We start from the raw sequence: 23,633 nt of genomic DNA, 5'->3' as shown, positions 1-23,633 counted from the left end.
CTTTACAAATTATTAAGTAAAACATAAGAGGTTTGTAGTTCGTGCTTTTGGTACATGCCCCTGTATCCCTGTTTTGTGGGATTTTAAGGGACTGACTTCTTGCATGTAGTGTCTCTCCCACGGATTTCTTGTTTTTGCATTGAAATGTTCTTATGACGGCAGCTACTGAAAGACATTTGAAGACGGACAAAAATGCAGAAAAAAAGAAACTGGGACTGACATGATAGAAAAATAAAATGCCCAGACAAGAAGAATAGAAAAAAAAAAGTATTTTATTTTTAATTAACTGACATATGTTAGCCTTGAGAAATGTGTATCACAGATGTACCTAAATCTGCACTACCCAAGCTGCAAAGGACTCAAATACAAATCAACTTACGCATCCAGTTTCTCCTACATAAGCATACAACTGTGGAAAGCCTTGAAAACTACGTATGACCACCTAAACTTCCAGAAAAATCCAACATAAATGCCTGATCTCTGCAACACAACAAAACTAAAGTACGTAATGGACATAACACAACTCTTCCGTTGTACGATTCCCTAATGTGGCTGTGCCACATGAACTTTATCTTACCACAATATCACTTTGTATTTGTTTACACTGGAGTCTGCAAACACCTCTCCGGTACTATGTAAGCCACATTGAGCCTACAAATAGGTGGGAAAATGTGGGATACAAATGTAACAAATAAATAATAAATAAATGTTTTAATATTGTGTTCTGTCCATGAGAAAATGCATTTGTTTTTATTTCTTCAATGTTGCAGCACATGCGGAATTTCTTCTAATGTGTGATCCCTTGTTCTGTATTTTGTGTGTAACTGAAGTATGGTATTCTCTTTACTTGTAGTTCTATGTAGAGATCTGTATCTGTCCCGTTTCTTCTGCTTTAGCGTAGCAGTTGGAGATTTAGTGCCCAATGTAATACTTTTAGTGCTGTGTATTCGTAGTCGTTATTGCTGTTTGAACCATAGGATTAGTGCTATTGTATGACATGTTTATTACATATATGTTGAATTACGACTTTATTTCACAATGTGCCTGGTAATACAGAGATTTTTGTTGCTATTGCTCAGAAGTGGTCAATCAAAACTGAGAACACTGTAGGCAATAGAAGCTGGGTTTGCATTTCCAGTTCAGGAGTTGGCAAAATGCTCTACCCTGCTTGCTATCTTCCTATTGATTGTGGCTGGAGATAACCAAGAGCTGCTGCTGGGAGCAGCATAGAGTGCATGAGAAGGGTGCAGCATTTACATATGCAGAGAGAGGCAGGGCCGCATGAGACGGGTGCAGTATCTGCATATGCAAAGAGAGAGGTAGGGGGTGCATGAGAAGGGTGCATCATTTGCATATGAACAGAAAGAGAGGCAGGGGCACATGTAAGGTTACCATATGGCTCCAGAAATAGGAGGACAAATTGAGTCAGTCTGGGTTTTATTTCCATTGCTTTCAATGGAAGTAAAATCTATCTGTCCTCTTTTTTTCTGAAGCCATGTGGTAATCCAGAAGGGTGCAGCATTTGCATATGCACAGCGAGAGGCAGGGGCACATGAGAAGGGTGCAGCATTTGCATATGCACAGAGAGAGGCAGGGGTGCATGAGAAGGGTGCGGCATTTGCATATACACAGCGAGAAAGGCAGGGGCACATGAGAAGGGTGCGGCATTTGCATATGCACAGCGAGAGGCAGGGGCACATGAGAAGGGTGCAGCATTTGCATATGCACAGAGAGAGGCAGGGGTGCATGAGAAGGGTGCGGCATTTGCATATACACAGCGAGAAAGGCAGGGGCACATGAGAAGGGTGCGGCATTTGCATATGCACAGCGAGAGGCAGGGGCACATGAGAAGGGTGCGGCATTTGCATATGCACAGCGAGAGGCAGGGGCACATGAGAAGGGTGCAGCATTTGCATATGCACAGAGAGAGGCAGGGGTGCATGAGAAGGGTGCGGCATTTGCATATACACAGCGAGAAAGGCAGGGGCACATGAGAAGGGTGCGGCATTTGCATATGCACAGCGAGAGGCAGGGGCACATGAGAAGGGTGCAGCATTTGCATATGCGGAAACAGGGGCGCATGAGAAGGGTGCAGCATCTGCATATGCTCTGAGAGGCAGAACATAGCTGCATCTGCGGAAGCTCATAGAGTGCTTGTTTAGGGAAAAAGAGGAGATCTGGGATCTAAACGTGTGAAGTCCTTTACATCACAAAACTGACTAAGCTGCCATTTTACCTTAAAGCCCATTACTTATTTCTGGCAGAAAGCAAATATTGTGGTATAAGCCCCAGGATCTGCTTGCCTTAAACCACAAGACTAACTCTGAGATGTGGGAGGAGGGAGGGAAATATATGTAGAAATGCTCAGGGCACCATAACCACTTGAGTTGGCCCTAGGCTGACCTATAGCATCCATCAAGGATTTGGTACCAGGGACAGATCAAGAAAACGTATGCATTTTTTTGTGTCACAGTTACCTAATGGTTGACAGCAAGTAAAATGCCAGTTTGCAACACTGTTCGATTGCTGGTTTATTCAAATATTGACAATAAATAGGTACGGAGAGTAGCCCAATGGTTAGTGCAGTAGGTTTTGATCCTGGCAACCTGGGTTCAATTCACACTACAGCTCCTTGAGACCTTGGGCAAGTCACTTAACCCTCCATTGCCCCAGGTACAAAACTTAAGATTGTGAGCCCTCTAGGGATAGAAAAAGTAACTGCATAGAATATGTACAGTGCTGCATATGTCAAGTAACGCTATAGAAATGATTACTAGTACTCTCCAAAATTATAAAACCACTCTTCCACGATTGCATGACTGCCCTGTTATGTCAGTATTTGATCATGAGAGAGTGTAACCTGCATAGAGTTGCAGGTGTGCCCCTGGCCACCTAGTTGGGCCATGCTGGTCTTTATCTGCTGTCATATATATGTTACAGTGATCAAAATCAGCTGGAGAGGTATTTTTGTTTTTAATTTACCTGCTCTTCAAGGATAACTATTCACAGTGTTTTACTCGACTAATCTCCTTTCTCATCAATAGTGAGGGAAGTCTCATTCATACTCTGAAGACTGAAGGAAAGCTTCTGTGAACAAAGCAGGAGAGGTGCTCCTCCTGCTAGGAGTATCATTTGAAACACCGGGATCATGCTAACCAAGCAGAAATCCTGATTAAACAACACGTAATGGGGCCTTGTTTTTGAACAGCGGTGTTATAGAATACCAGCATCCTCAGTCTGTGATAAGGGGATGTTGGGAGGGAGGTGGGGTGAAGATCTACAGTTAGGGGATTTGAGGGTGAGAGGGTTATTAGCATATGACAACAACATAAGAGTAGCCATACTGGGCCAGACCAATGGTCCATCTAGCTCAGTATCCTGTTTTCCAAACAGTGTCCAAGCCAGGTCACAAGTACTGTTACTCTGGAAGTTTTTGTTGTGTTGTGTACCATTGGATTTTGCTTGATGTTATATACAAGTAATTTAATAAAACTCTTTAAAAATTGTTTTTTTTTAGTAAAGAGTTTAGATGATTTCAGTCTACTTGTAGAAACTGACCAACAGTGTACAGCTATTTTACTACTGCCTAGGGTATAAAGTTAACAGAGGGAAAGGGGATTACATATTATATACAGGCACTTGTTTTGATCCTGGGGCAATGGAGGGTTAGGTGATTTGTCCAGAGTCATAAGGAGCTGCAGTGGGAATAGAACCAAGGTTCTCTAATTCTCATGCCACTGCACTAACCATTAGACTACTCCATCATTCCACCCAGGGGTGTTTTTACTAAGTTATTTTAGGTGTTAATGTGCACCTAACGCAGCTTAAAATGGACACACACAGGCGTCATGCAGTAAGTGCCAAATCTTTGAAAGGGCATGATTGGAGGCGGAGAGTGAGTGTTCCTGCACTAATCAGTTACTGCATGAGCCCTTAACTGCCTAAAAAATAGGGGGCAGTAAGTGCTCACAAGGGGCTTCTTTTCCAAAGCCATGCTAGCGATTCCCATGCGGCAAATGAGAGGAAGCACACAGGAATTGAATAGGCTTCCTCTCATTTGCCGCACTGAGAATCAGTAGCATGGCTTTGTAAAAGAAGCCCTATGTAAATTATTTTAATGGCAACAATCACGCTTGATCAATAATATAAAATAACCATTTTTATAGCTGCAGTAAAAATGGCCTTAACACACAGAAAAGACTGGGCCACGACCCCCACTTTTCATCACAGCTTAGTAAAAGGGCCTCATGGTAAGTGGCAGTAAATCAAGACCATTTGATCTTCTATCTGTCTGTCGGCCACTTTTCTCATAGCTCATAGGCATTAGCTTTTCACCCAACTTTTCAATCTTATGTAGACAGACTCTAAATATTACAACTATGTATAAAATATATACACACACACACATGTACATCAATATTTTTTAAATTATTTTGTAAACTTTATTGTAAGCCACTCAGACGTGACAACGCCTATCAATGTATAAAATAAATGTTGCCTCAGATGAAAGAATGGATGATTAACATATTTTTAACATAAGATTTAAATTTTAATTTAATCCATTTAATTTAAATACACATTTATATCTACTACCATACCTACTAAAAAAATTAAAATCCTATGCAAAACAATATTAAATACCGAATCAATGTAAAACAAAAAAAACACATAAAATGATAAAATTTACATACTCAACTAACAATAAACAGATGTTAGCTTCTCAGAAATATCTAAAGTAATATATACTCAGAATTATCTACTTTCAAATCATGATACTTAATATAATAATAAAATTAATCAACTTATTTAATAAGTAAATGCTATTCTAGATTTTTATTATTGTCTACTTCGAAATTATAATCTGCTCAATAGCTCAACAAACCCTGTCCAACACGCTTCTCCCCCTTCCCCATATCATCTCCATTCTCTCCATTCAATTTTTAGGATTCCCCGCCCCCAAGTCTCTGTCCACATTTATACCAATCTCCTGGCTCCAGTGTGAGGCAGGAAGTGTGTAATACTATATAATTTTTTCCTGTTCACTTATGACATGTTAGTAGTGGAGTTTTACACTTTGGATATAGTTTTGGTTCACATACTTCATGTCCTAAGTTGCTGCTTTATATGTTTTTAACTTTGTAAAATATATAGGTAAGGTATAGCAAAGTCCAAAATACAACACTAAAAAGTCACAGCATTTATCACAGTGTTTCCTGAAGGGAAATCCAGTATGACCTACCCCTGAAGCAGCAGTTCCTGTGCGAAATGAGGTTTTTCATTAGGTCATATTGCTAAGACAATAAGAGGAATTTTTTTGCATTTAAGATTTTTGTAATGTGTGCAGACTTTTTGACACAGAATTAAAGAGTTGGTTTTTGGACTGCATTTTCTGCAATCCATTTTATCCTTATTTTGACTGCATTTCTTCATAAAATGATTCCGGATTCCTATTGGTGCACCGACTCCAGGGGTTATGTTTAGCTTTATACCATGTAAAGGATATGTCTCCTTCTGTTCATTTAGGGATTCAGTGAAGAATACATTTTGAGCAGGGTATATTTTCAGCATGAATGATTAAGGGGAGGAATTCCTGTACTAAAGCTGTGCATTACCTGCCTCTGCATTAGAGAAACACTTCTGGTCAGTTATAAACCTTCATCTAATGGATAGCTGGGGGGTTTTTCATTTGTTTTTCAAACTTTGAGCTCTGCTGTGAAAGAGAAAGTCATTGGTGTCAATTTCTGATCTGAAGAAGAAGGTATTACCTTTGAAAGCTAATCAAAAAAATGTATTGAGGTAGTCCAATAAGAAAGGTGCCATCTTTTCTTTGTTCTCTATTTATTACCTTTACAAGTGGACTAAGACGGCTACCACGCCACATGGCAATTCTATAAACTGGAGCCTCATTTGAAGTGGCACAATGAGGTGGTTTAGCACTAGATTTATAACGGCTGAAGAGCGTGCCTAAGCCATTACAGAATACCTGTGCAAAGCCACAATAGCACACCAAAAGTTAGATGTGCCTACTTACGACAGGTCAATGGCTGGCAGAACTGGGCACTCCTAGGTGTGCCATGCAATGCACATAGCTGCTAGTGTTCTACAAGTTGTGTATGTTGCTTGGCAACTGCCCATGCTCCACCCACTTGTACACGTGCTTAACAGCTGCATGCTATCCCCCAAATTTTAATATTGCACCCAGATTTGGACGCCTAAATTTGTGTGCAATCTCAAGATGGGCATGCAACTTAACTGCTAATGAGGCATTAATGAGTAATAATTGGAAGCTAACAACCAATTATTGGCATTATATGGCACCGATCAGGAATTACACACACATCTGGCTGCATGCTATACTATAACACCGGGTGCCCAAATTTCATCGCGCGTAACAGAAAAAGGGAGTGTGGCCATGGAAGGGGAATGGGTGTGTCAGGGGCGGTCCAAAAAGGTTGGGTGCAGTTGTTACAGAATACTACCTCTACTTGCTCAACTTCAGCGACAACACTTACACTAGGTTTCAGCAGGAGTAAGTCCGGCACACAAAGTTAGGGCGCAGAAATCACCGCTAAGCACAGTTGTATAAAAGATGCACACTGATCTAGTCTGGCACCCATTTTTGCGCGTGATTTATAGGATCCAGTCTTAAGTGAGTTAGGCGCTTCTGTTAATGCCTAACACTTATATGCAAAACTGCCAATTTATGTGTATAAGGCAAATTGTGTAAGGTTACTATTCTAAAACTAGGCCTAACACCTACATGCAGATACATATTATACACACACACATACCCTATGCATACGTGTTAAGTAAATAGCAGACTCGTCAGTTAACCAACAGTGCATAAGGAAGTCATATTTACTGTGCCAAATCTGAGCTTCAGAGTTAATATACCAAATTGGCTTCTTGACTCTTCATCTCTTCCAAGTCTGAACAGTCCAAGACGTAGAAATTATTTGCAGCTACCTCCTTGCAAATGCTGATATACTTGGAGGCTCTCCTTGTCCTTGGTAGCACAAATCTCTCGGTAAATTCAGACTTACTCAGTTGATTCCTACCTTGTGCAGCTAAGATGTAGTTAACAAACGCTAGGGCAAATGTATAACAGTTGTGACAGTGTTCTTCGTATCTGTAAAAGAGAATCATCTCAGTCAGTCAGAGTTCTGGCACGCAACTGTTAGTAGGCATCAAATACAATAAGAACAGTGAAAAACCACCATAGTATGTCTGGTCCAAAACACAAAGGACCCTGTTTACTAAGGTGCGTTAGCATTTTTAACGTGCCTACAATTAGCGCACGCACTGTGTAGGTGCCTATAAGGATATTGTAGGCACATAAAATTGTTAACGCGCGTTAGACGCTAACAATCCTATAACATGACTTAGTAAACAGGGTCGCAAGTTCTGTAAAGAACAAATACACTTTAATACTACAAGGGGGTCAATCGTCAAGAGTGACAGAAAACAGCTTAACTTATACGCGGTGCCAGCATTTAAATGAATGTGTAGATTCAGCGGTGTTGAATAAATGCATTCTGTAGTTTCCACCACTGCCACTCTCCATTTAAAAACACAGAAACATGACGGCAGATAAAGGCCAAATGACCCGTCCAGTCTGCCCATCCTCTGTAACCCCCAATTCTACCTGTTCCTAAGAAATCCCACATGCTTATCCCATGCCTTTTTAAATTCTGGAACAGTCCTCGACTCCACCACCTCCACCGGGAGACCATTCCACGCCTCCACCACCCTTTCTGTACGTGGGTAACACATGAAAGGGATCTAAAACTGAGAGTGGAGGAGTGGCCTAGTGGTTAGGGTGGTGGACTTTGGTCCTGGGGAACTGAGGAACTGAGTTTGATTCTCACTTCAGACACAGGCAGCTCCTTGTGACTCTGGGCAAGTCACTTAACCCTCCATTGCCCCATGTAAGCCGCATTGAACCTGCCATGAGTGGGAAAGCGCGGGGTACAAATGTAACAAAAAAAAAATACTTTCTTAGGTTACTCCTAAGCCTATTCCCTCTTAAATTTGTCATATGCCCTGCAAGAAAGACTCCGCATAAGCGCACGCGTGGAATATGGAAGCCGATCGGCGCATGACAAAGGGGTGGTTAACTGCTACAGGCAGAAGAAGCGAAAGAATGTTGTTAGAGTGTACACTGGAGTTGTCATCGTTGTACAACTGTAAGACTAACACTGGCTGAACGAATAGAAGTTCTTACAAAATTAGAAAACAAACAAAGTCAAGCATCTATTGCTAAAGAATATGGTGTCAATCCCAGTCAAATTTCACGTATCTTGAAGCAGAAAGACCAGCTTCTGGAAGACTGGCAAAACAATACAAATCCACACCGGAAATGAAAACGGGCGGGAAAATTTGAGGAGGTAGAAGATGCTCTTCTTCGTTTTCTCAAGTCAGGAGCAGACAGTTTCTTGTCAGTGGTCCACTGCTTATGGAGAAAGCTAATCAGCTAGATGAAAATCTTGGACTAGCTGAATTCAAAGCCACTGTTGGATGGTTGGAAAGATGGAAGGAGAGGAACAACATAAAATTCAAGAAACAGCATGGTGAAAAACAAGACGCTGATGACTTTGGTGCTGACTTTGGTTGTTTCAGTTCTTCCTACCATCTTGAACGAGTTTGCAACTCGTGACATTTTCAATGCTGATGAAAATGGTCTCTACTGGCAAGCGATTCCTGATGGAACACTTGCATTCAAACAAGCCAAAACTACAGGAAGTAAAACGTCGAAGGACCGACCGACAATCCTCCTTTGCTGCAATAAGGATGGGAGTGAGAAGTTGGAACCACTCGTCATTGGAAAGAGCAAACAGCCCCGTTGCTTCAAGAATGTTAAACGACTTCCTGTGTCATACGAGGCTAACGCAAATTCATGGATGACTGGGTAAATTTGGAAGCAGTGGCTAAAGAAGTTAGACACTAGAATGAGGGCACAATAGCGTCAGATTTTGTTGCTTTGTGATAATTGTGCTGCACACAGTGATGATGTCAGGCTGTCTAACATCAAGGTGGTCCTTCCTGCCACCAAACACTACCTCTCTGATCCAACCTATGGATCAGGGCATAATAGCCAATTTCAAACAACATTATCGGGCTCTTGTGCTACGTCGTCTGGTGAGCGTTATGGTTGACCAGACTGGCAAGGATAAACGTGCTGTTGAACTGGCTCGTAATCTATCACTGTTGGATTCCCTACATATGCAGAAAGAAGCCTGGAATCATGTTACACAGGCAACCATAAGCGGGCAAGCTTTGTTAGGGACGTGGAGAGGGACGAAACAGATGCAGCTGTTGCAAACGCGTCAGATGAACAGGTAATTAACATCCCAGCCGGTGTTACTGAAGAGGAGTTTCATCACTACGTGGCTGTTGATTACAATTTACAAACAGCTAACGACAGCACTGATGTCCAAATATGCGCCTACATGCAGGCAACGGCTGATGATGAAATGAGCAGCGAGGAACATGCTGATGAAATTCAACAACCTCCTGTCACTTTTGCAAGAGCGCTGGAGAGTCTCCACACCGTGCGGGCCTATCTGGAGGCCACTGGATGTCAGTGCTATGACAGTTTTTACCATCTGGCAGATGACTATGACTGATTGCTTCAAGTAAGCCTAACGTCAGTACAACGTCAGTTAACGGAGACTGTATATTGTACATATAATAAACAGTACTGTACATATGTTTATCAGATGTCAAGCTTCTTTGGGTCACAACAGTTAAGTGCACGCTCCGGTTAACTGCATGTATTTCTTTGGTCCCAGACCCTTGCACTTAAGTGGATTGCACTGTACTACATAAAGAAATATTCAAAATTATCAATAACTGAAATCTATTCACTACTTTCGTCCACTATACACTAGGTAAGTTAGATCCAAGAAAGGAAAAATAGTACTTGACATTATATCTAGGAAATAATTACAATTAATGCTACCCAGGTAGCTTACTCCAAGCTGTCTTACAGTGTACATCTGTGACTAGACAATAACATTAATCTCTTCTTTAGACAACAAAAAATCTTCTAACTGCTTGGGATCAAAGAATTGAAACTGTTTAGACTGAAATAATATAAGAAATATGCAAGGAAATTTACGTACAAAATTTGCACCTAATGCCAAAGTCCTTGGATGTAAAGCCAAAAAGACTTTACGCCTTTTCTGTGTTTCTTGAGACAAATCTGGATAAATTCTTATTTTAGACCCCAAGAATAGAGTCCAAATGACGAAAGGAAAGTCTCAATACTGCATCTCGGTCCATCTCCAGGGCAAAGGACACCACCACAGTAGTTCTCTGGGTAATTACCTCTAATGAGGATTCTAAAAAAGATGAGAGGTTCATAGCACCTCCTACTTGGGTTTGAGAAATTCCAGGTAAAGGTTTTACATTGCTTTGTAAATACTGTGCCTGAATTATAGGAGGCAATGAGTCCCCAGACATTCACAAGATTTCAACCAAATATTTTTTAACCATTTCTATAGGTGTAATTAAAGGTGATCGTCAGCCTCAGATTAAGCCTCCTAGATTGATTTTCTAAATATTCCAAATCGACAAAAGGTAAAGTTTCTATCTTTAATTGAGACTTGTTCCACAGATTCCAATTTTTTCATCTAAAAGTTTCAATTCAGAGGATTGTTGAGCAGTTACATGTGCCTAAATAATGGCTGCTTCAGACAATACTTTAACTAGTGTGTTTAGTTATCAATTCTTGTAAAGAAGACTGAATGTTAAAATGTCAGGTCCCAGAGTGACTCCATTGTCACTTCGGCTAGTTTAACTATAGTCCCCAAAGAAAAAGCAGGAAGAGGAGCATCAATAGACTGTTTCAAAGTACTCACTATCTGTGAAGGCAGTACTTGTACTGCTAGTTGTTCTTCCAGCCTGGTGCTCCTAGCCGTTTCTCCCAGCGTGGACAGGTTCCCTCCCTGCACGTTCAGGTCCCCTACTTTCGGAGTCTGAGCTGCAGGACTTGATTCCACTCTGTTTCTTCCTGGCTTGGGGGGAGCCGCATGTTGGATGGGGCTCAGCGAGACCCCGTCGACACTTCTGGCCAGCGTTGACGCGCTGGCTCTGACAGCAAGAGAAGAGGCTCACCTGGGTCCTGGCGCTAACCCGAACTGATTCAAGGTCATCTGGTGGTAAAGTTGGGTCCCGGTGGGGGTTGAAGAATTCTCCCACACCTTCCCTCTCCTTTTCCCCAATTATCTGCGGAGATCCGGAGCCTTTCCCAGCAGTTCTTGATCAGGTATCTGGGTGCGTCTGGTGCGATTAAACGCTACGACGCCATCTTATTTATTTATTTTATTTGTTGCATTTGTATCCCACATTTTCCCACCTCTTTGCAGGCTTTTGTCCCTCATCTTGGACAATTTTCGAAATACTGTTTTTAAAGCCTTTGTGAAGGCCTGCTGTATAGATACTAGTCATGTTTTATGCACACTGGTTCAGATTCTATAAATTGTGCCAAAAATTTGGTGCTCAACGATATTCTATAAAGGGCACTCCTTATAAAATAGCGTGGAGCGCCAGGACTTATATCCTGGCATGCAAGTAGGGTGCAGATCCCTGCTATTCCGTAACACTGAGCACATCTTTTGTGAACGCCCCTGACCTGCCCCTGCCTCTCCTATGACCATGCCCCATTGTGAGTTGTACACGACCCAATTTAGGCGCCCACTGTTAAAGAATAGCACATATAACCAAACAGCAGCAGTGAAAGACAAATACAGCAAGAGTATATCCAAATGTCAACTTTAATGGAAACAGGACTTAACATGGCCAAGTTTCGGAAAAACTTTCATCAGGGTTCACATAGGTTTCCACAATATATTCACAGAATCAAAGCATGTACTGAAACACCTGCATAGAAAGAGCTCTGGTCCAGTTCCAAAAGTCAGTAACACCAAGTCTCCAGCCCAAATTCAAAAAGCACAGTACATGCTCCGATGCTTAAAATGTGCTTTGTTAATTTTAAGTTTTTCTGTATTTTTGTTATCTTAGCATCTTAATGCTACTATGGTACTGGCAGAATATAAAGACATAAATTAAATTAAAACTTATTAACAAGTTTAATTCTAGATAACCATCAAAGAGGCATACTGTTCTGAGAAGAATTTAAGACTTGAGCGGCTTAGTGGGGATCAAAGTACTTAAGAAATAAACTCTGCAATTCATTGCCAGAGAATGTGGTAAAAGCAGTTAGCTTAGTGGAGTTTAAAAAAGGTTTGGCTAACTTCCTAAAAGAAAAGTCCATAAGCCATTATTAAGATGGGGAAAATCCACTGCTTATTTCTAGGATAAGCAGCATAAAATGTATTGTACTGTCTTGGGATCTTGCCAGGTACTTGTAACCTGGATTGGCCACTGTTGGAAACAGGATACTGGGATTGATGGACCTTTGGTCTGTCCCAGTATGGCAATTCTTATGCTCTTATGTTCTTTGGCTTCTTGCCTCCAATTTTAACAGCTACCCATTGTGTTCTATGGTTTTTCTGTATACCTGCATGGAAGCCAAGCTTCTGAGGCACAGCGCTCGTCCAGGTATCGATCCCACTGGTTAATCAGACCGTACGTGCTGGGCTGTATCAGAGGAATACATACACACTGTTCCCACCCAACATCATCTCTATGAATTCCTGTTTGATTGTAATGATAAACCGTTCCTGAAAAACAAAAAAGAGTGACAGTCAGAGGTCACGTACAATATCCCCAAGATTCTATAAATGGATCCCAAATTTCTGCGTGCAACTAAATTGGCTGAGTCGATTAGCACCACTAATTGAGTGCTATTATTGGTGCTAATTGGCAACAATTCGGATTTGCTCACAAGTCAAAAGGGGGCGTGGCCGTGGGAGGGGCCTGGTGCTGGTCAGAGTATTCACTAAAAACGTGACCAGTATTACAGAATACCAAGAATCCATGCCTAACTTACACGCCAGGATTTACACCAGGATTCAGTTAGTGTAAATCCTTGTGCCCAAAGTTAAGCGTAGAAATTGCCTCTAAGCACTATTCTATAAATGGCACCCAACTCGGAGCACCATGCAGATTTTTTTACAACCAAATTTGGGCGACACTTACTGAACTTAGGGCAAGATGCACTAAACTAAACGAGCCTTTAACGAGCATTTAATAAACAAGTAGATTACCCTGGCATGCACTAAAGCCCAATTTCCGATGACAGTAGCAGCAAAAGAAAACGGAATGCAGATGAGCAAATTGTGTTACTCGCTTTAACGTCCTCCTTTAATCTCCAACTATGCTCCACCTCCCCCACTCATCAAAATGGTCACTGTCTTGATCTCATCTTCTCCTCCAACTGTTCACCTTTCTAGTTTCCTTGCCTCTGATCATCCCTCCTCTGATCACCATCTTATAACTTTCACACTTAAATCTCCTCCCTCCCAGTCCCGTCCTATCCTATCTAATTTATCTAGGAATCTTCACGATATTGACCCTTCATCTCTATCCTCCCATGTTTCAAACCTCCTCTTTACTGTGGCACCATCCACGTCTGTCAACGAGGCTGTTTCTTCTTACAACAATACTCTATCCTCTGCCTTAGACACTCTTGCACCTTTGATGACCCGCCCTGTAAGGCGTACAAAACCCCAACCTTGGCTGACTTCTAATATCCGCTACCTACGTTCCTGTACCCGCTCCGCCGAACGCCTCTGGCGGAAATCTCGGGCCCTTGCTGATTTCTTACACTTTAAGTTCATGCTGACCTCCTTCCAATCTGCTCTTTTACGTGCCAAACAGGATTATTATATCCAACTGACCAACTCTCGTGGCTCTAATCCTCGACTTCTCTTCACCACATTGAACTCTCTCCTCAAGGTGCCCCCTCCCCCAACTCCCCCTTCATTATCTCCTCAGACCCTTGCTGAATTCTTTCACAACAAGGTTCAAAAGATAAACCTTGCTTTCTCTACCTCACCACCTCTCCCTCCACTAGTCCGTTCCCCTCTCTCTCCTTCCCCTCATTCCCTTTCCTCCTTTCCTGAAGTTACTATTGAAGAAACTACACTTCTCCTTTCTTCCTCAAAATGTACCACCTGTTCCTCTGATCCCATTCCCACCCACCTTCTTAATGCCATCTCTCCTACTCTTATTCCTTTTATCTGTCACATTCTCAACCTCTCACTTTCCACTGCGACTGTCCCTGCTGCCTTTAAACATGCTGTGGTCACACCTCTCCTTAAGAAGCCTTCACTTGACCCTACTTGTCCCTCTAATTACCGACCCATCTCCCTCCTTCCTTTTCTCTCCAAATTACTTGAGCGTGCTGTTCACCGCCGCTGCCTTGATTTTCTGTCCTCACATGCTATTCTTGACCCATTACAATCTGGTTTTCGAGCTCTCCACTCAACCGAAACTGCGCTTACTAAAGTCTCCAATGACCTATTACTGGCTAAATCCAGAGGTCAATATTCCATCCTCATTCTTCTTGATCTTTCCGCTGCTTTTGACACTGTCGATCACAGCATACTTCTCGATACCCTGTCCTCACTTGGATTCCAGGGCTCTGTCCTTTCCTGGTTCTCTTCCTACCTCTCCCTCCGCACCTTTAGTGTTCACTCTGGTGGATCCTCTTCTACTTCTATTCCTCTGCCTGTCGGCGTACCTCAGGGTTCTGTTCTTGGTCCCCTCCTCTTTTCTATCTACACTTCTTCCCTTGGTTCACTAATCTCATCCCATGGCTTTTCCTACCATCTCTATGCTGATGACTCCCAAATCTACCTTTCTACCCCTGATATCTCACCTTGCATCCAAACCAAAGTTTCAGCGTGCTTGTCTGACATTGCTGCCTGGATGTCTCAACGCCACCTGAAATTAAATATGACCAAAACCAAGCTTCTCATTTTCCCCCCCAAACCCACCTCCCCGCTCCCCCCGTTTTCTATTTCTGTTGATGGCTCTCTCATTCTCCCTGTCTCCTCAGCTCGAAACCTTGGGGTCATCTTTGACTCTTCTCTCTCCTTCTCTGCTCATATCCAGCAGACCGCCAAGACCTGTCGTTTCTTTCTTTACAACATCCAGAAAATCCGCCCCTTTCTTTCCGAGCACTCTACCAAAACCCTCATCCACACCCTTGTCACCTCTCGTTTAGACTACTGCAATCTGCTTCTTGCTGGCCTCCCACTTAGTCACCTCTCCCCTCTCCAGTCGGTTCAAAACTCTGCTGCCCGTCTCATCTTCCGCCAGGGTCGCTTTACTCATACTACCCCTCTCCTCAAGACCCTTCACTGGCTCCCTATCCGTTTTCGCATCCTGTTCAAACTTCTTCTACTAACCTATAAATGTATTCACTCTGCTGCTCCCCAGTATCTCTCCACACTCGTCCTTCCCTACACCCCTTCCCGTGCACTCCGCTCCATGGATAAATCCTTCTTATCTGTTCCCTTCTCCACTACTGCCAACTCCAGACTTCGCGTCTTCTGTCTCTCTGCACCCTACGCCTGGAATAAACTTCCTGAGCCCCTATGTCTTGCCCCATCCTTGGCCACCTTTAAATCTAGACTGAAAGCCCACCTCTTTAACATTGCTTTTGACTCGTAACCACTTGTAACCACTCGCCTCCACCTACCCTCCTCTCTTCCTTCCCGTTCACATTAATTGATTTGATTTGCTTACTTTATTTATTTTTTGTCTATTTGTAAGCTCTTTGAGCAGGGACTGTCTTTCTTCTATGTTTGTGCAGCGCTGCGTATGCCTTGTAGCGCTATAGAAATGCTAAATAGTAGTAGTAGTAGTGTAGAAACCCTATTGAAATGAGACACACTAAGGTTTTCCGGGAAAGCTAACGAGAGGTCTGTACCTCTCGTTGGGGCTGTCCGGCTTCCAAAACTTAAATGTAAAAAAAAAAAAAAATCGGGAGGGGGCAAGAACGCTCGTCAGGAGCATCCTTTATTGACGGCCTTGCCCCCCCCCCCCCCCGCCCAAGGTCGCCACTGCTCCCCGCTCTCCCCTGCATTAAAATCATAACTTTAGGCAGCCCCGGCCCCCTCCCTTCCTCTCTTCCTCCTCCTTTCTTTGAAATGACAGCTCCCACCATCCTCCGCCCCCGTGCCCCGCCCCACCGCCCCCCCTGAGCTCGTCGCCACCGCTGCTCCCCCCTCCACCAGGCCCCCCTCCGTCTGATACCGGGCCCTCACAGCGCCTCTCACCTCTGTGTGAAGGCGCTGCACGGGCAAGAACAGCTGATCGCCTCTTCGGACGTCCTTTCTTTCCTCCTGGGCCCACCTTCATCTGACGTAAGTAACCTACTTATGCAGGCCCAGTTGATATTTAGACAGGGCCGTTTAAAAGTTATGCAGCCCTGGCTGACTATCAGACCAGCCAGCCTGCATGCATAACTTTTTTTTTCCTTACTAAAGCCGCCAAGCCCCCCTGACAATGTCCCCTTCTTTCCCTCCCCCCTCCCAGCCTGCATCAAGATCCTCTGCCCCCGGAAGAACCCCCGCCATGCAGGCAGGCCTTCTCAGGAGTAGCCCCCACACTCTGGAACATACTCCCAGCAGGGCTATGTCTTACTTGAGATTACATCTACTTTAGGAAGCAAGTGAAAGCCTGGCTCTTCTCACAAGCCTTCACCCCAGACTAGTTTCCAGCGCACCCTGTAACTTAGACCAGTTCCTCATATCTTGTTTAAATATACAAAGATTTTGCTTTGAATTTAGCCACCCATCTACTTATCCCAATTTGCTCTGTAGTACCCACCTTGTCCCCATCTATATATCTGTACTTGGCCCCTCAGCTAAATAGAAAAGCATTAGCATCATATCTATGCTATTTGAATATTCTATTACATTACTTATTAAGTGCTCCATTGATATTATGCTGACATGTATTATATCTTTGTTATTTGAATATTCTTCCACGCTATTATGGTATTGTTTGTATTATATTAACATATTTCCAAGTTCACCTCATGTATTGTATTTATGTTTATATTTGGTTGTTTTACTATTGTTACAATGTTAACAAAATTGCAAGTTTTATGTTAAGCTGGAGCTGCTGTACACCGCCTTGGGAGAATCTGTTCATAAAGGCGGTTGATAAAATCTCAATAAAGAGGCAAGATGGCGACCGGAAGAGAACGCTGTTAAGCGGCTCTCCACCCGATTTCCCTCAATCTAAAAAATGTTTTACCTGAGTAATGCCGAAGTGAAGGGGCAGGCAGCGGGTGATTCCTTCCACTGCTGCCGGTGCTATGGGTTCAATGGACCGCTTTGTTATGCCCGTTGGAATGACGGGGCAGAAGCCCTCGCTGCTGGAAAGAGCGCTGGGAGGTTCCTTGCTCCCCCAGCCTGAGGCGGATGTCACCCTCAGCCCCGAAGTACGGAACCCCCCGACGATGCCAGCAAGGGGTCGACAGCAGGGGCAGAAAGCACTTGGTGTCATAGACCGGGGAGTGCTTCCTGCAGAAGGAACAGCTGTCAGCCAGGAATTGCCAAGCTTTGGAGTCGGAGAAGAAAGAGCCAGGGACTTGGCAGATGAGAGCCAGACTCAGAAAATTGAGAAGAACCTGACTGAATTGGCTGCAACTGGTAAGTCATTTCTACCTTCTAAACCTGGAAATATTACTCTTGACTCGATATGGGAAGCCCTTGTGGGAATGGAGAACACTTTCTCTCAGAAGTTTTCTCAAATACTAATTCAATTGCCTATGGAAAAGATTTCTAATTTAGAAATAAAAATGAGTAATAATGAGAAAGCTTTATAAACTTGTCAGCAGATACAAAATAACTTGATAAAGGAGAATATCTTATTACATCAAAAAACTGAAAATCTGGAAAATCAACTAAGAGCAAAAACTCTTAGGTTCATTAATTTTCCTAAAACTCCACTAATGGCTCCACTAATAATTTTTAAGAAATACTTGTCAGACATTTTGAAGATACCTGTATCCACCTATCTCAAAAATTTATTATTTACCATCTTATAAGATAGAGAAACAAAAAGATAGAGTGGGCCAGCAAGAACAAGAACCAGAAGCTTCTTTTGTTATTCTGAATCTAACACAAATACTTCAAGAAGAAGAAGACAAGGTTACATCAGCAACATTAATCGTCTCCTTTGTGCTAGAACCTGACCGGGACTGGGTGCTCAAACAATTCTTTAGACATCGAGATGAACTGTTTATGAAAAACAAAATTAGAATATGTCCTGATATTGCGAGAGCAACACAAAAGAGACGTCAAGCTTTCCTGAAGCTCCGTCCAAGGGTCCTACAGTTGAGAGGACTATTTTGGTTAAATTTCCCTTGTAAATGCGAGGTAAAAGTTAATTCAGTTAAATATATTTTCTTTGAAGCAACTCAATTCAGTAATTTTCTACATTCTAAGTTAGCATCTGCCATTCCCAACCAACAGCTAGTGGCTTTATCTACATGTACTCCGTAACTTAATAATTATTGGGCATATTAAGTTCTCTTCTATTTTCAAGTTATGTAAAACATTTTCATGGAATATTACCTTGCCTCTCCTCAAATTGTGGACTTGAAAAGGATGAGATAATATTGTTTCCTAATTTGAATTTATACTGAATAGATGTATATTTTCCTCTCTTTTTCTTTTATTTCCATAACAAGTGATCATGTAAAAATTGTTAAAACTTATAAATAAAAAAAATCTCAATAAATAAATAGAATTTGGCAGAAGTATGCCCAACTTGGATTTACAGCAGTTTCCAGCTGACATAAGTCCTTACAACCAAAGCTGAGAGCGGGAATCGCTGCTCTGCGCAGTTCTATAAAGAGTGTTCAACCCAGCACGCTATTTACTGAATCCAGGCCTAAATGTACCTGCGCTAACAGCACAAATAGCAATTACCGCATGAAAATTAGACTGCCATACCTGCAATGTGTAGCCAGGCCCAGCAATGTGTAGCCAGGCCCAATCTGTGTCTATATCCTGCATAATGCATGGTTTTTAGACAACAGTAGCCATAAGTTCAGACCTTCGTTTCTGGATACTAGTTAGTGAATGAATAACTAAGAAATGAGCCTCAGAGGATCTAGCAGCACACTGCATGCAATATATTAAGCATGGCAGGACTCTTACCAGTCGTATTAGTGACTCCAACATGAAGATCTGAGTTTCCATCATAGTCTCTGAAAGAGAGAACAGAGAATTCAGCAGGATAATTCAACGATCAGACTAAAAGGGAAAGGGAATAGCACTTGATATACTGCTGTTGCCTTTCTGTGGTTTTGCAACTACATTCAGAGCGGTTTACATAGTATGTACAGAAGGGTTAAGTGACTTGTCCAGAGTCACAAGGAGCAGCAGTGGGAATCAAAGCCATCTTGGAGCAGCTTTTCTCTCTCTCTCTCTCTCTCTCTCTCTCTCTCTCTCTCTCTCTCTCTCTCTCTCTCTCTCAAAATGAGGCAGCATGTATATTTTGCAAGGAAATATAAACTGCAACAGAATTGTCATATATTAGATTACATTAATAGACTGCTTTCCTCAAAGTTCAACCCAAGGCAATATACAGTACAAAATAATACAATACACAATACATCCTTAAAATATGTAAAAACAATTTTATAAAAACCAGACTACATTATTCTAAAACACTATTAAACTGTTCCACTGCAGGCAGAAGATACATTTTTCCAGGTTACGTTTTTTAAGGCCCATTTAGTCCACAGGAAATCTAGGACATGGTAGAAAAGAGGGGGATATCTAGAATATGATAAAGAAAGGACTCCCCCCCCCCCCCCACCAGTCAGAATAGATCCCCTCCCCTTTCTCATGCAGTCACAAACACACACCTATCCCTGTCCCCCTTCTCTCCATCTTCCCTCCCTTCCTATCACGGTGGTGGGAAAATTAATACCATACTGAAGGAAAGGGTAGTACAGGATCTAGAATAACGGTTCCCAAACTTTCTCGGCTCACAGCACCCTTAGGCACACATTTCCTCTTAAGGTCCCCCTCCCCACCCCCCTTGTTGAGTGCTACCTTAGCTAGCGGGGGTGCCCAAGCCCCACCAGCTGAAGAGGTCTGCTGCCCGAGCTCCGACCTTCATGCAGCCTAAACAGTGAGGAAATCAGTGGCATACTTCCAATGCATGCTCAGCTCAACATGAAATGAGCATGCGCAAAAGTGCCATCGTCAGCAACTGAAGTACGCCACCAATCTCCTCACTGCTCAGGCAGCAGGAAGTTCAGAGCATACAAAATCCTTGCGCAAGTCCACATTTATGTACCTAACTCTACATGCAAGCACTTTTGCTAGTCAAATGGCTGGTGTAAATGCTCACGCTTATTTGTAGGTATACTATAGCCCATGTGTGCAACTGCAGGACATGACCCTGAACTGTCCGTGCCCCTCCTAGGTTCATGACCCCTTGCAGTTGTGCACTCCGGAATTTGCATGCACAATTTCTAGAATACAGACTAGGGGCAGTTATGCATGTAACTGCTAATTGCTGCCAATTAACATCAATTATAGCCAATAATTGGTCATTAGTGCCACTTAACAGCTTGTTAGCTTATTAAATTACATATGTACATAACTGACCTATAAATTGTGTGAACAGCTTTGCACGCTAGCCACAACTTTATAGAATCAGGGGTGTGTATAGTTTCATGAACTGCTGTTTATGCCTTGATACTGTGCAGCCAAAGAAGTGTAAAACCTTTACTGTACTGTAAAATAAAAAGTTTGATATATGATTTCCATGCACAAACATGAATAATTGTGACCTAAAACATTTACAGCATGAACCTCCACTAAATTCTTTAGCCATAGGGTTGAGGAGTGCACAGAAGTCAATATAGCTGTTTGTTGAAAGTTGCCTTTTTTTGTCTCCCATGATTCACAAGCATCTATTTCCTTCCTTCTCCCCTCCCACGATTACCAGCATCTCTGTCTTCCCTTCTCCCCTTCCTTCTTCCCCCTTCCCAAATCTCCAGTATCTCCCTCCTTCCTGCTCCCCCACATTATCTCCAGCATGTCTCTCCTTCATTCCGCACACATTTGATTTCCACCTTGTCTCTCCTTCTTGTCCTCCCCCCCCCCCCCCCCTTGATGTGCAGCATGTATTTTCCTTCTTGTCCTACTCCCTTGATTTCCACAAGGTGTCATCATAGACAACACGCTGAAATCTTCTGCCCAGTGTGTGGCGGGGGGCCAATAAAGCAAGCAGGATGCTAGGACTATTATAATGCACCTGTATCGCTCCATTTAGTATTGTGTGCAATTCTGGTCACCGTATCTTAAAAAAGATATAGGATATTTAGAAAAGGTTCAAAGAAGGGCAGCCAAAATGATTAAGAGAATGGAACTCATCTCATATGAGGAAAAGCTTAAGAGGTTAGGACTCTTCAGCTTAGAAAAGAGGGTTGAGGGGGGATATGATAGAGATCTACAAAATACTTAGTGGTGTAGAACGGGTAAATGTAACTCGATTTTTTACTCTTTCAAAAAGTGCAAAGACTAGGGGATACTCGAGGAAGTTACATGGTACTACTATTAAAATGAACAGGAGGAAATATTTTCTCACTCAACAAACAGTGAAGCCCTGGAACTCATTGTCAGAAGATATGGTATCAGCAGTTAGTGTTCTGGGTTTTAAAAAGGTCTGGACTAGTTCCTGTAGGAAAGATCCATAACCTGTTATTTAGATAGACAAACCCTATTCAGGCTTCTGTCAGATACTTGAGACCTAAATTGGCCACTGCTGGAAGCAGGATACTAAGCTAGATGGACCACGGGTCTGATCCAGTAAAGCTATTCTTATGTTAATATGTCTCCTCTCTTACTCCCACTCTCTACAGCATCTCTTCTTCTACTCTCCCCCTCACCCCTACATCTTCTTCCTGGAACATATTTATCCAGCTTTGTCCCTCTTTCGCTCCCCCAAATTAACCCGTGCAGCAGCTTCCACCATCACCCCTGCTCTTCCCCTCATTCAGCCCCAACAAGCCCTGTTTTGACGTATTCTGTCATTCTCTACCGGGTCCTACTGCCCCCCACAAGAAATGAACGGCGTTTCACTGGGGGAAGGAGGGTCCGGCAAAGCAGCAGCAGCAGCAGCAGCAGCAGCAGCAGCAGCAGCAGCAGTCCATCAAGAAGTGGATTCTATCTTTAAGATACTCCAGGATCCGTGAGATCCGGAAAACCCGTAATTTAAAACTAGACTTCCAGGTTTCCAGCTGAGGCTCCGTCTTTTACCTTCTTGCAGGTTGATCTAATGCACAGAGCAAAGCTTTTCTTTTGAAGTTTTTCCCCTGGATTAAAAGCAATATGAGAAACTTCCCTTACACACTCGAACGATCGGCTCACCTGAGGAACGTCCCTTCAGTGGGTTTTACCAAAAAGGAACAACTTGCTTTATGCCCGTTGACAAAGGGACTGGGGATAGTGACAGGGGCGTCCTTCAAGTTGCTGGAGCTCACAGCGGGCTGCCCACAAATTGGGCAGTTCTGTGGTAAAGAGTAACTGAAGATCTCCTTCCCACAGTGCTTGAATTTTACCAGACCTTTACCTAAGTCGAAAGAAAGCATGGTACTCGCTAATTTACCCTGCACGCCATAAGAAGCATTACAAAAGCCCTCCCCGCCCCCTGCTACCAACAAATCAGGACCAGGCGCTCGGGCAGACTGACAGCACAACTAACCAATCACTTTTCACGTCATTAGGAGCAGGAAGTATTTCCAACGCCCTCTCCACTCCTCCTGCTACCTACATGTTGGACCAGTGGCTCTCTCGGGCGGGTTTGACAGGAGAGCACGCTCAGCCAACCACTCAAGTGTTGCCAAGGTTGCGGTTTTCCCGCCCAACCCGCTGTGGAAAAATGTTGACGGTTGCGGTGGGCGTGGTTAGTGACGGCGGGGCGTGGTTAGTGACGGCGGGGGTGGAGCTGATGACGGCGGGGCGGGGTGATGACGGCAGGGGCGGGGGCGGGGTTTTGTGGGGGAAATATTTTTTCAATCTGGCAATACATCCTTCGGTGCAGAAAGCACACTGAAAACTGTAGATAGTACGGAAGACGCACTTTTATAAAAATAAATTTTATTTTAAAAAATAGATATGTGTAGTCACAAGTTACTTTTAAGTAGAGTGATGTAGTAGCCGTGTTAGTCCACTTTTTTTTTGGACTAAATACATTTTTTGAGTAACTTTTGAAGGTAACCCGTCTTCATCAGATCAGATTTGTTACAGGAAAGGGATTTATTTAAAAAATGTATAGCCTACTCCTTCCACAGTCTTGGCTGAGGAACAACTGAAAACATACACAAGAAATGATTGACAAAAAAAAATTAGGCACATATCACAACTAAAATGCACCTAAGTATTACTAATAATCATTTCTATAGTGCTACTAGAAGTATGTAGTGCTGTATACATTATATGCAGGTGCTTTCTCTGTCCCAAGAGGGCACACAATCAAAGTTTTTGTAACTGGGGCAATGAAGGGTTAATTGACTTACCCAAGGTCACAAGGAGCTGCAGTGGGAATTGAACCCATCAGGATCAAAGCCAGCTGCACTAACCATTAGGCCAGTCCTTCACATAGAAGCTTGGACAAAAAAAAAAGAAACATGTTTTTCCAAACACAAGATAAGCAGTCTCCATTCCCATCTCTACTGGCAG

General features: G+C 42.9%; 1 protein-coding gene across 2 annotated transcripts; it reads right to left on the bottom strand.

Moving 5' to 3' along the window:
• Positions 1–4,459: 4,459 nt before the first annotated feature.
• MKRN2OS (MKRN2 opposite strand) lies at positions 4,460–22,573 on the bottom strand. 2 transcript variants are annotated; one of them, XR_003942590.1, is made up of 5 exons: positions 22,323–22,573; positions 19,092–19,141; positions 12,524–12,686; positions 6,755–7,129; positions 4,460–6,664 (listed from the first exon to the last, which is right to left on the bottom strand). XR_003942590.1 is itself a non-coding variant. In XM_030207628.1 (4 exons), exons 1-4 carry the CDS (start codon positions 22,541–22,543, stop codon positions 6,886–6,888), a joined length of 678 nt encoding a protein of 225 aa, XP_030063488.1. In that variant the 5' UTR covers positions 22,544–22,573; the 3' UTR covers positions 4,460–6,885. The 2 variants fall into 2 exon arrangements, 1 of the variants encoding a protein (XP_030063488.1); XM_030207628.1 differs by having other exon boundaries at positions 4,460–7,129.
• Between the last annotated feature and the right edge of the window lie 1,060 nt (positions 22,574–23,633).

This window comes from Microcaecilia unicolor, chromosome 6, assembly GCF_901765095.1.
Source record: "Microcaecilia unicolor chromosome 6, aMicUni1.1, whole genome shotgun sequence".
NCBI lineage: Eukaryota > Metazoa > Chordata > Amphibia > Gymnophiona > Siphonopidae > Microcaecilia > Microcaecilia unicolor.
Note: the sequence above shows the minus strand (reverse complement) of the source record. Positions and strands in the feature narration are given on the sequence as shown.

Coding starts and splice junctions, on each gene's coding strand:
- MKRN2OS (XM_030207628.1), bottom strand. CDS start 22,543: ATGCTTTCTTTCGACTTAGGTAAAGGTCTGGTAAAATTCAAGCACTGT. Junction 19,142..22,322: donor ACTGAAGGGACGTTCCTCAG/GTGAGCCGATCG, acceptor TCTCTCTTTCAG/AGACTATGATGGAAACTCAG. Junction 7,130..12,523: donor GAAGCTTGGCTTCCATGCAG/GTATACAGAAAA, acceptor TCTCTTTTACAG/ATACGAAGAACACTGTCACA.